The sequence below is a fragment of the Pundamilia nyererei genome, unplaced genomic scaffold, assembly GCF_000239375.1.
Source record: "Pundamilia nyererei isolate P.nyererei 1_Seehausen unplaced genomic scaffold, PunNye1.0 scaffold00228, whole genome shotgun sequence".
NCBI classification, from domain to species: Eukaryota; Metazoa; Chordata; class Actinopteri; order Cichliformes; family Cichlidae; genus Pundamilia; species Pundamilia nyererei.
The window spans coordinates 861,042-874,357 of NW_005187629.1; the positions used below are offsets into that span (position 1 = coordinate 861,042).

The 13,316-nt window shown below is 41.1% G+C and overlaps 1 protein-coding gene across 1 annotated transcript in view; it reads left to right on the forward strand.

Moving 5' to 3' along the window:
* ryr2a (ryanodine receptor 2a (cardiac)) overlaps nucleotides 1–13,316 on the forward strand; it is a gene marked incomplete at its 3' end in the record, with an annotated part of 131,382 nt that overhangs the window by 88,800 nt on the left and 29,266 nt on the right. Inside the window, exons 68-70 of the mRNA XM_013914831.1 lie at nucleotides 2,063–2,139; nucleotides 3,925–3,998; nucleotides 5,046–5,063. Of these exons, the coding sequence (XP_013770285.1) occupies nucleotides 2,063–2,139; nucleotides 3,925–3,998; nucleotides 5,046–5,063 (169 nt within the window). The remainder of the gene's footprint in view (nucleotides 1–2,062; nucleotides 2,140–3,924; nucleotides 3,999–5,045; nucleotides 5,064–13,316) is intronic.

The following is a 13,316-nucleotide window of genomic DNA, read 5'->3' on the forward strand; positions in this document are numbered from 1 at the left end:
AGAGAGAGAGAGCGTCGCCCTGTAACCATGGCAACCGTAACGCTGCCGCCTGGAACAAAAGAACGTAGCTGTCAAACAAAACCAAACAGTCCTGACCCGCGACAATATGAAACAGGAAAGTACCGCAGTGTAATCCATTTATTTCAACAAAGTAACTGTATTCTGAATACCACCTTTTTAAACGGTAACTGTAACGGAATACAGTTACTCATATTTTGTATTTTAAATACGTAACGGCGGTACATGTATTCCGTTACTCCCCAACACTGCTCCCCAATTGTACAGGTGAATGGCCTGTATTTGTATAGCGCTTTACTAGTCCCTAAAAAAATGAGAGTCTAGCCTGCAATCTCTATTTTGCTCATCCTAATGAATACACTTAAAAATTATAGACTTTCCAGTCTAGTTCAACCGCTCTACCAACCCGTCATTCTGAGGGTGATGAATGTTTGGCCAAACATATTTGATGGACAGTAATTAAACAGTTCTTTTAGTGTACAAGACATGAAGCCCTGGTCAATCAGTGTCTCTTCCAGGATGCCACTACTTCAGAATATCTGTTGCATAATCCACCAAAAGTAATACAAAGTGATACCCTCATGCACTATGGTGAAATGGCCAGATGAGATCCATGCCAGTGCACTTAAATGGACCCTCCATTAGTGGTAATGAGTACAACATCCTGGGCTGGATGCACACCACAGGAGCACATCCCTTCAAATGCCAAAAAAAAAAAAAAAACAGGCCATGATTTGTTCCCTTTTTTATTGCATGTGGCCAGTAATTGGGTTATAATGAGCTGCCCGTAAGATATTTCTTAATGGCTTTTCTGCACCATCAACTGGGTGTGCCTGCGTGGAGCCCGAGTCCACCATAGCCCGGTCTGTACCCACTTGGCACCTTACTAGAGTACTGTATACTCCTGGACCAGAGGAAGTCGCTGGAGGGCCAGTGACATGGAACACTCGCCCCATCTCCATCAAGCGGGCACTCCCAGTGGACATGTCCCAGCCGCAACTCCAGCACTCTTGCCCCAACAAATGTGCTGCTCTCGTTGAGGGACGCAAGAGAACCCACACAGGGAGAAGCGTCATTACATGTTGGTGCCATTAAATGTTGGTGCCATTAAATGTTGGCAGCCAGTGCACTACAGCTGCTGGCTACAGTGGGACCTCGCGGGGTTTCCTTCTCCGGGCCCGGACAAGCCAACTTGCTACCAGCTCCTGCGGCGCCAGGTGATCCTCAGCCAGTATCACATGAAAATGGACCCCGTTCCACTTTTTCCACTGTGAGCCACCTCGTGAACTTCTCCAATGTTAGCATATTCAGCAGCCTTTCCCCTTCATTGGGCCAGTCTGCAGGCACCTGGCCACCGCCTTATGGAGCCACCTGGCATAGGCAAATGGCCAATCCCTCAGCTCCATCCAGAACCAACAGGAGTGGTCTTAGGGTGGTGAAGCAGATCTAGGATCACTCAATGGACATCAGGAAAGTAAGTTTTTGCTACGACCAGAAGGCTAAATGCTGCCATCTGGGCCTCCCTGATGATCTCCAACTCTGTTGGCCAGTCTCCCGTCGCACTGCCCTCTAAACCAACTGCACCACCCCTCCCCTGCAACTGAGCTACAGACCCCACCCTTCCACGCAGATCTACTAAAAATCTCATACGAGTCTGAACCTCACTGACCTTGACCTGAAGGTCAAGGCTAGAGGTCAAGTTTTCTGAAAGTCTTGTGAAGGTGATAATTGGAGAAGTAAGTCATCCAGGACTTTGACACTGATAACATAGGAGTAGTAAAAATCTCGGACAAGTTGGAATCTCAGTGTCCTTGACCTCAAAGTTAGAAGTCAGAGATCAGGTTTTTGGAAAACCTTGCGAATCCGATAACTTGAGAAGAAGGGGATGTACGATTTTGAAATACATACTGTAGGTGTATCTACTAGGAGGCTGAGGGGTACCACCACCAGTATTTTTATTTTAATGACAGATGTAGACTGTTTTTTGTCAAATCTGAGTAAACTCCAGTATCTTATTGTGCTTTCACTGTGTCATCTTTAACAGAAAATGTTAGATTATCTGAAGGACAAGAAGGACGTGGGCTTCTTTCAGAGTCTGGCTGGTCTCATGCAGTCATGCAGGTATAAATAAGATTTCCTATTTCAGGGCTGAAGCAAGTATTTGTTGTCATCATGTAGAGGGTCTAACTCTTTGTTGTGTTATATGAAAAAAAGAGAGATGTGATAAAAGTAGTTTTCCATGCACCAAGACATCTCCACTGCCTTGTATACTGCGTTATGCCATCTTGAGCAGTAGTGAAGATATGTAAGGATACTCTTTGTAAACTTAGATTCAGCTTTCACTACTGTCCATCTGGTCACCAAACCTACTGGCTTACAACTTTCACACCTGTCTACCACAGGATCAGTGACCTTCTGACTAATCGCATGCAGATGGTTAGATTAGGCCCCTGCTTCTCTTTCACTGTCACATTGAACACCACCATTATTAAGCTGTGTGTTGAACCTCCTTTTACATCCTCTCTACCCTCTGCATCCCTATCAATTTTCCACACACCACAGCTAAGTTTGATGATGAGAAGACTGTAGTTGGCACATCTCAGAAGAAGATGTGACAGCCTTTGTAGATGAAGCCCCAGGATGGGATACAGAGAACAACCCTTAGCTCTACCAAAACCAAAGAACTCATGATAGATTACTGGAGGCACAACAAATATCATAACCCAATACACATTGATGGAGACTGTGTGGCAAAGGTTCCTGCCTTCGAGTTTCTTGGTATACAAGCTTCAGAAAATCACTCCTGGTCCAGAGACTGCACTTATCAAGGCACAGCAGAGATTACACTTCTTGAGAAACTCCCCCTTCATTGCCATTCTGCATCTCTGTAAGATGTGCTGACAGCTCAGTGGCAGACAGAAAATCCCTTCAGAGGATCTTAAAGTCTTCCCAGAAACTAGCTGTACTCTAAACTCGCTTCTTTGGGGAAACTTTCAGCTCTCACTGCCTTAGCAGAGAAGAAAACACGATTCCATTTTCCACATTACCTGTTGAAGTTACTGCACTTTGGCAGACGATTCAGGTCCCTGTAATCATGAACTGAACAAACAGATTTATGAACTGCTTCTGTTCCAGAACCATACTAGAACTGAACTCTGCCAAACACTTATCTTGACTAACTGCCCAGCAAAAAAGTAGTTACCTTTGCATTACAAGTACATGCTTCACTCTACCGTAGTGCAGTAATTCATATTGTATTAAATTCTAGTTATTGTGTTCTCTTGTACTGTTGTGTGTTATATTTCATATCATTATTTCTGTTATATTTGCCAGCACCTTCTGAAAATTTGGTTGTACTTTGTGCAATGTTATTAATCTGATCTAGCGGGCAACTTTGTGTGCTCAGCACTTTTGTTTTTCAGGAAATGGCGAACTGTACAAACTCTTTTAGCAGGGTGTAAATTATTATTGTTTATAGGTTGAGGTTCTTGTCATTTTGGCTACAAAAGTTTTACTTGGTTCTATTTGCTGACAGTATTCCTAGGAAGGTAGTTAAAGGCACAGTTGTAGCAGAGAAAAAAAAGCCACCAAACAACTCAAATAAACCAGATGTCAATTTAGGAAGAGTGTATGTCAGCCTGACTGAGCAAAAGTACAGACCATACACACATAAAGGAGATGGACAATGGGGCATTCAAGACAACAATGAAATAAAAACATTGAAAACCACATGAGAGACCAATATTCAACATAAACATGGAATAAAACTGCTGGTCAGAGACTTGCACATATGGGATAAATCCACGGAAAAGGAAAACACTCATCAAACAAGGGCAAGACAAAAACACGAATAGAGCAGAAATGCGATGGATGTAGTGATTCACACTATATTTGTCTTTGTTTTAGTGTTCTGGATCTAAATGCATTTGAGAGGCAAAATAAAGCAGAGGGACTGGGAATGGTGACAGAGGAAGGATCAGGTAAGATTCCCCATGTTTATACCTTTTGGGCTAATTTTGAAAAAATACAGAAACGAAAACCAAAATTTATGAAACATCTCTTTTTCCGGGATGGAGTTTGACGACCTTAACTTTCTACCTATTGAAAGCATAGAGAATGTTAATATTAAAATACTTATCTAGGTCTAGTTAAAATATTTAATTAACCTAAAGATGGTCAGTTTAAAGCTGCTTTTAAAACAACACAATATTCTGAAATAACCTTCAACACTGTAGAAACATTAAGATTGTAGAGAGCCACCATTTATTTTTCACATTGCTCGTTATAATCAATAAAAAGGTTTTTTGTTGTTTTTTCCTGTGTAAATGAGGTGGTAATTCAGTGTTGCTGGTTTGCGTGCATTATCAAGTATGATTTTCTGATGTACAAGCGTGCTGATGATTTGTCTTGTACATCTCTTGTTTGTAAACATTACAAAGACTTTTCAAACCATAAAAATATGTCGCCACTCTTCCCAACTCCATGAAAAAAGTACAGTATTCCTCTTAGTTTGATTAGTAGTATAGTAGTCAACACATTAAAAATTATAATTTGATCATCTAAATATAAAAATGTATATTAGTGTTACTGACAGTGCATTATACAGTGTTTCACCTTGTACAGTGCTCCTATCTCTGAAGACTACATTAGGAAATGATAAGAAAGCTAGATTTCAGGCTACGTTGAAGACTAAAAGTCATACCAAATGTTGACTTTCAAAATGATTAACACTGTACAAACTGTTTTTGCCTGTCTTTGTCCCTCAGGACTTTTACATAGTACTGTAAATGCATATCATTGATGACAAAAGCAAATAAAAAAGGTTCTGGTGGTATATTTTTATATATTTTAGGTTTTCTTTTAATACATATTTTTTTTATTCCACATGACGAAAAAAGCGCTCTTTTCCCTATATGTAATCTTTTCCTTTGTTTCTTACTTTCTTTCTTACTTTCTTTCTCTGTTTCTTTCTTCCCCCTGTTTTCCTGTTCTTATTTTGGTTTACTGCACTTTCTTTCCTCCCTCAGTCATCACTCATGAGCGTGGTAATTATGCCTTCTGCCATTTTCTTGTGTGTTGGTTGGCCTCTCTCGCTCTCTCTCTCACACATACACACACACATGCACGCACGCACACACACATGTTGTGTCAGTTCTGTCCAGGTCCTGAGTGTGGACCTCTAAGGATGTCCTCAACCTGCTCAGTGCTTGAAGCAACTTTTTTTGCTTCAACTATTCTAGAGGTAGCCAGTTATTACCAAAGTCTTCTTGGTGCTTTTTATAATACCTCTGGGTCTGTAACTGATCTTTGTAGAAGATCTGTATTGAAGATACATAAATATTACTCCCCTTGTAATTTTAAGGTAAAATGTATCTTGTCATTCTTTTTAACAATAAGCAAACTCATTATGATACTTTGATGAAGAGTTTTAGAATTAAAAAATAAATAAATACATTTTAAAAGAAAAGAAAATCAAGACAAGGCGGAAGTCTTGTCTTGATTTTGTGGTGGAATCACAGTCTTCCTGCCACAACCTGCTGATCTATGGCTCCCCCTCATGATTTGTACAGTGTCTGGCACATTGTGAAAATTAGAAAATGACTAGTAGTCCCCCCAGCACAGCACACCTCCATCTGCCACCCACACCCCCGAATCTTACAGTTAAACTTATGTCAGCTGATTGTTGTGTCTCAGTACTGGAGATTGTATTGTGCTGGTTGTTAATTGTTGTGAATTGTACAACTCCCCTCTGTGTTCTCAGCCACAGTTTCTGTCTGTTTCTGGCATTCAGGGCTGCAATGAATAGATTGAATATGTCTAACCAGATACCAAATAAAATTGTAGACTAGACCTCTATTAAAGTTGCACACTTTAAGATTTTAAAATAAGGTATTGTATGTCTAGTGAAAGGTGTCACGGGTCATCATAAACCTACAGACTGTTATCAGTAATTTAACACAAACAATGCCGCTGCTTTCAGCTCAACATGTGTTAAAGCATTGTTCAGCTCCCTGCTTTGGTCTGCAGCTTTCCAGTTTGGGTTTTAACCATTAACATTCACCAGGTCACCCAGCAATTAGGGATAGGGTTAATTTCATTTTAGTCATGTGGTAAACAAACCTTTCAATTCTCTTACTTGTTTTTTTCACCTCACAGTTCTGATATAATATTTTAAAAAGGTTACATGTATATAGTTGTTAAAAAGAAAGTACGCCCCCTTTGAATGCAAAGATCATAATTGTCCTTATCAGGTTCTAAAATTATTAAATGAACAACACATGGCATATTGAATGATGTCATTTATTTAACACACTTTAAGACAAAATGCAGAAGCAGCGTGTGATTATTGGATCTGCAATAACTGACAAGAAATATCCAGAAAAGTCCAGCCATGGCAATTCAATCAGAATGGATTCTGGACTTTGACTGGGCCATTGCAAAACCTTGATAGTTTTGTTTTTTAGCTGTTCTCTTGTAGATTTGCTAATGTACCTTACTCATTAACTCGTTGCATTGGCCCTGTTTGGGCTGTCGAACAGAAGGCCTCCCAAATATTTGACTCGAGAATGGTGGTATACAGAGGATGTCTGCAAGGTGCGCTGGTCCTGTGGCTGCCCCTTCACCACTGTGCCTATAGTAGTTGGTATGAAGCGTTTGTGTCGATATGCTGTTTGGTTTCGCCAGGTGTGCATTATGGACTGACATCTCCAGTTTGGCCTTGCATGCCTTAAAAACATTCGGCCTCATTTACAACAGTGTGTATTCAGAAATCAGTGATTCATGAATTTTTTGTGCCTGAATTTGTTTGTACTATATGAACATCCACTCCTTAAAAAATTGGCAACTATTTTGAGCGTTTCCCACTTGCGAATAGTCTCTGTCACCGCTGTTTCCACTGATGTTTTCTCTTTGGCACTGTGTTAATACAGATATGAAATCTCCCAACAAGCAAACTGCCAAAACTTCAGCTTTTGTAGTCATATTTGACAATGATCAGTTAATAAATTACACTGCCTTAGCAGCACCTGGCTGCTAATTACCCTTAATCCTAAAGATGCTCTTAGTTCTAACATAAATTTACTGTGGTGTATCGCATCGTTGAAAAGCTGAATTTGATTTCTCTAGCCAAAACCAGGCCTTACTACTGTCACACCTGTTTCCAATCAAGAAATCACATAAATAAGACCTCCCTGACAAAGTAGAGTAAACCAAAACATCCTCAAAACCAGATATCATGCTGCCATCCAAGGAAATTTAGGAACAGGTGACAAAAAAAGTAATTAAGATCTCTCAGTCTGGAAAAGGAAAAGCCATTTCTTAAACCTGTAGGACTTGAACGAACCACAGTGAGAGCCATTATCGACAGATAGCGAAAACAAGGAACAGTGGCAAACCTTCTCAGGAGTGACCAGCCGACCAAAGGTAACCCAAGACCACAGCAACAACTCATCTAAAAGGTGACAAAGACCCCAGAACAACATCCAAAGAGCTGTAGGCCTCATTTGCCTCAGTTTGTGTTCATGACTCCATCATAAGAAAGAGACTGGGCAAAAATGGCCTTCATGGCAGAGTTCCAAGACAAATCCACTGCTGGTAAAAGGAACATAAAGGCTTGTCTCAGTTTTGCCTGAAAACATCTTGATGATACCCAAGACCTTTGGGAAAATAGTCTGGGGACTGACTGATGAGACAAAAGTTTAACTTTTTAGAAGGTGTGTGTCCCGTTAGATCTGGTGTAAAAGTAACACAGCATTTCAGAAAAGAAAATCATACCAACAGTAAAATATGGTGATGGTAGTGTGATGTTCCAGGACTGTTTTGCTGCCTCAGGACGGAAGACTTGTGGTGTAAATGGAACCATGAATTCTGTTGTCTACCAAAACATCCTGAAGGAGAATGTCCGGACATATGTTTGTGTCCCCAAGCTGAAGTGCACTTGGGTTCTGCAGCATGACAATGATCCAAAATACACCAGCAAGTCCACCTCTTAATACTTACAAAGTGGCTTAATGAAAGTCCTGACCTGAATTCCACTGAGATGCTGTGGCTCATTGCCAGTTTGATAATCTGAAACATCTAAATGTGAAAAACGTATAAAAAATAGGAGCTCAAGAAGGGGGCAAACAGTTCTTCACACCACTGTATATCCGTGATCTCATTCTTATAGTCACTACCCGTAGCTCATGATCATGGGTGAGGGTAGGGATGTAGATCGACCAGTAAGTTCACAAAGGAAATGTAGACTGGCTGGGCAAACTCCCACTCACTCTGAAATATCCGTAGGAGGATGAAGAGCCGGTCCAGTGTTCCACGACCAGTACGAAAACAGCACTGTTCCTCCTGTAACCGAGGTTTGACTAATTAATTAACTTTCCACTACACTAGACCTTCCCAGAGAGGCTGAGGAGTGTGATCCCCCTGTGGTTGAAGTACACACTCTAGCCCACCTTCTTAAAGCCCCCAGAGGCACATCTGCAGATTTCCATGCAATGCGTCAACCAGGACAACCCAGGGCCTTTAGGAATTTAGGATTCCTAACCACTTTGAGGCAGTCTTTTTCCATGGCCTCACTGAACTCCTCCCACACATAAGATTTTGCTTCATCTATCACCCGAGCACAAAAACAGCTGAAAGGTGTGTGGCTCTGCTGGTACCTGTCAGCTGCTTCCAAAGTCCCTAAGGCTACACAAGCCCTGTAGGACTTCTTCAGCTTGATCGCTCCCTTCATCTCCAGCACCCACCATCTGGTTTGGGGATTACCATCATAACAGGTACCAACCACCTTGCCCCTTTCAGCATGCCCAACAATGGAGGTTGTTGAGCAACCTCCAACAACCTCCAGCAGCATTCCTTCGTCCCTCGGAAGGCTGGAGGTGAGAGTCGAAGATCTCATGAACCAGGGCTTCTGGCAGGTGTTTTCAGCACACCTTCACAATTCTGTCCAGCATCCTTCGCCGCCACCTGATTAAACCAACCGCCAGGTGATGATCAGTTGACAGCTGAGCTCCTCACTTCACCTGATTTTCCAGAACATACAGCCCCAGATCTGATGATAGGGTCACAAAATCAATCACGGACTAGTGGACCTGATCATTGAAGTTTCCCAGTAGGACATCTCAGTCACCAGATGAAGCACCCCACCCAGTGACTCCAAGAAGGCTGGGTACTCTGAACTGTTGTTTGTGCTTATGCGCCAAACGACCGAACCCATTCCCTGACCTGAAGGCACAGTGAAACAACTTCCACCAGCCAAAACCACAATGTACAGGCACAATGTAAATAATGAAACAGTACGTCTTGTGTTGTTGTTCATCTTAAGATGGATTTCACTAATTTTAAGACCTGATAAGGTTTTTTTTTATGACCTAATTATGTAAAGCCTTCAAATTGAAAGGGGATGTACTTTCTTCTTCATGACTATACACACAGAGATACTCACACATTATATATGTATATATATGCACTGCTTAAAGTTAAAGGAACACTTTGAAAACATTGGATCCCAATGGGGTAAAAACCATGCTAGATATCTACTAATCTACTAATATGAACTGGGTAATGTGTTAGCAATGAAAGGACATTCATTGGAAATGAAACCAATGAAATCAGAGTGAAAAAATAATGTGCGCAGTTTAGTCCATTTTGCTGACATTTCCTTGCAGCAACTCAAACTTGGTAGTTTGTGTGGCCCCCACATGCTTGTATGTATGCCTAACAACATTAGGACATGTTCCTAATGAGATTAAGCACAGTGTCCTGGGGGATCTCCTCCCAGATCAAGACCAGGCCATCAGTGAGCTCCTGAGCCGTTGGAGGTGCAATCTAACAAGGTTGGATGGACTGAATGTAGTACATTTTACAAGTACCTGAGGTATACTGTTGGATTAGGTCTGGTGAACATAGGGGCCTGACTAGTCAGTGTTATCACGTCTTTCATCCTCCAGAAACAGCTTGCATACTCTCACCACATGAGGCCATTGTCATGCACCAGGACCCACTGAACGACCATAGCGTCTGACAGGGCCTGACTTCCAATAGGTATCATCCCGATACCTGTTGGCAGTCAGGGTGCTATAGAGATTGAAAATGTGACATCATTCAGGGGTAAAACCGCAAAGGATTCTGGGAACACGTGGCAAGCGGTACTAGCGCACGCAGGCTTTCAATTGAAAACTAACACAGAAAAAGAAACACAAAAAATGACAAGAAGCTGTTGTATTATTAACTGCAATAGCCGGTCGCATGACAGCCACGGGAAGCCGACAGGTAAAGAGATCAGTTGTTATCGGATTACGTCGTTGAAGAGAAATTGTTCGAGCCATGTTTCCGAAGTAACAAATAGCCGACGGATAGCCTGGATTGCAGCCATTTGAAGACCAAATATAACGTCCCAGAACACTCCAGCTCACAGGTTAGTCTGCTCCAAGCATTCCCACAAAGATCAGTCTGCTGTTGTAGTTAATGCGTCATTTTTCATAACATAACTGGTGATATAGGTTACAAGCAAGTCTGGCACTGAACAGAAATTGTCGCGCTATGCTCCTTTGTTTATTGTGCATAAATAGTGAATTGTCCTGACAGAATATTGCGTTTGGCTTCTGTTATTACCATGGTACAATGACAAAAACATATACTTTTATTCACAGGATAAAACAGTTGTTTTGTATCACTAATTGCCCAGTGCGATTACAGCATACAATATTATTGTCACTGCTACATTTCTGTGATGCTACCAGGTCCTATTAATAAACGGTTAACGAATGTGTATTTATGACGACGATTTGTGAGACTGGTAAACTTATGATACGTACGATGGTCTTTACTTTCTACATGGTGCATTTCAAGGTCCTGCACCCATCCGTCGGTAAACTGTACCTGGGCTTGTTGCAGTGACCTGAAGTTACTAAACTTCATGAGTGTATGCACTCACTCCAAGAACCGTATGATTATAAATCTGAGCGTGGTGAAAGTTGGGCAGCACGCTAACGTCTTTTGTCCACTCTGTGTGCTCGTGAGGGTCTAACCCTTTCACACCTTTGATTTTTTCCTCGTATCTTTTCTTTGACTTTTCATCAAGTCTGTCTTTGTACGGACCGGCATTGTTCTCCTTCGTTTTGTACATACCTTTTTTGGGGGGCAAAGAAAAAGCAAGAAGGTATTGGAACCGGAGAATGAACGTTTTGCGGTGCTGCAAATGCTTGCGTTTGATGCGTTGCTTTGATTGTTTTGCCACTAGTACCCGGCATGCGATGCGCGAAAGTCACGTGGGCTGTCAATCTCTATTGCCTATCCTGTTGGTCTGTGTGTTTGTCCATCAATATGCCTTCTCAGACTATCACTGACCCATCACTACACCATTCATGCTGATGTTACAGGCAGCATAACGTTCTCCACTGCGTCTCCAGACCCTTTCACGTCTGTCACACGTGTCAAGGTTAACTTAATCTCATCTGTGAAAAGCTGAAATGCTGAATGGTGTTACTGGCAGCATAACATATGATTGTTTGGCCGATAAGTTCACACCAGTGACCATTTTGTAGGTCTGGCAGTGCTCAACGTGTTCCTACTGATGGGTTATGGTCCTTTTACAGTGGAGTCCTTCTAGAATAGCTCCCTATCTTCTGAAATCTCCTCCATGCTCTTGACTGTGCTAGGAGACACAGCAAATGTTCTGGAAATGGCATGTATTAATGTGCATCCTGAAGGAGTTGAACTACCTGTCCCCTGTAGGGTCAGCTCTATAAGATAACACCAAAGCAGCTAAACTGATCAACAACACTCTCTGTTACTTAACTCACTATACCATATACCATATACCGTAGGTTAACTGCCTTGATGGTATCTTGATGGTATACTTGGATTAAAAAGTGTTCCTTTAATTTATATATAATGTGTGTGTATGTATGTATAAAATAAACAAATTAATTGCAGCCCTTCTCATTTCTAATCTTTGTACATTTCGCCCTCTTCAGTCTCCCTTCCTTTTCTTTTTCCTTTTGAATGTTGCACTTGAGACATAAAAGTGGCTGTTTTTGGCCATGCTGCTCCGCCAGTTTTGTGAAATCTGAACCATCTTTTCTTCCTTACCCTCTTTTTCTCTCCATTTACTGGCTGAGATGTGTTCTGTACTCACTGTATTTGTTCATTGTATGTTAACAAAACTTGAATAACCATGATCTTATAACTGATTTTTTTAGATTTTATGTTTGAACTTATTTTCACCCCAGTATTGTGTCTTAAGCTCATGGTTTGGTTGTATATGTTGTATGTGTGTCTATAAATTGTAACATTTTTAAAAGACTAGAAGTGCTTTCATTTTTATCTTTAGTCAGTTTTAAGCAAGCCTTTAACATACCTATGTTATTGCCTTTACACTACCAGTTGTTTAAGTTTCATTGTAAGGACATGAAAAGACAAAGAATTAGGGAACTGTTGGCTGTTATTTATACATTTGTGTTGATGCTGTTGATCTGTGATCTACTAACAGTTTATATACAAAGGCACCACCAATTGATTTTATTTCTGACAGCATTCTTCCAAGACCAGTGCAAATATGTGTGCGAGGGAGTAACAGTACACCAGTAGAAAGTGTAAGTGCAGGTTTTACATTTGTGTGTTTCTCTGAAAAAGTATAGTAAGTGAGATCAATGTGGGGAGGCTGGAGGAGAATCTATATTATTCATATAAAAGCATATACATATGTTAGAAATTTTTCTCTTCTTTTTTGTGGTCTTCAGGACTGAGACTCCTGACCATTTATAAATCTAACCCTAAGTCTTATGATTGAGCTATTTTATCCATCCAAGAATTTAATCCTGCCATTGTAGCACAAGGTGATTATGTAGAAATCCATGGGGGAAAAAAACCTTGGCTCGCATGAGCTGTGCTCTCAGTAAACAATGTGGAATTGTTTGGCCAGAGAAGTTCACAACAGTAGCGTGCTGGGGGTCAATTTTTAGGTCTCTGGTAGTCCTCATCCTGTTCCTCCTTGCACAAAGGAAAAGAGCCCAGTTTAAGTCCAGCTTATAATTCTGTTTAGAATAAATTAATGTGTTAACGTGTGAACTATTGTTACCCATCTGCCGTAAAAGGCTACGGGGAGGGGCTATTGTCATCACAACACAAAAATCTTGTGAATGCAATAAAGGCGGAAGTCGTTCTGAATTTGTAGTAAATGTATCTATGGTATCACTTTGAAATCCTAGGTGAGTTCAAATCCCACTGACCTTAATGTCAAGGTAAAAGTCAGAGGTCGAGTTTTCTGAAAATCATTCAAGAGAAAGTCACCCAGGATGTGT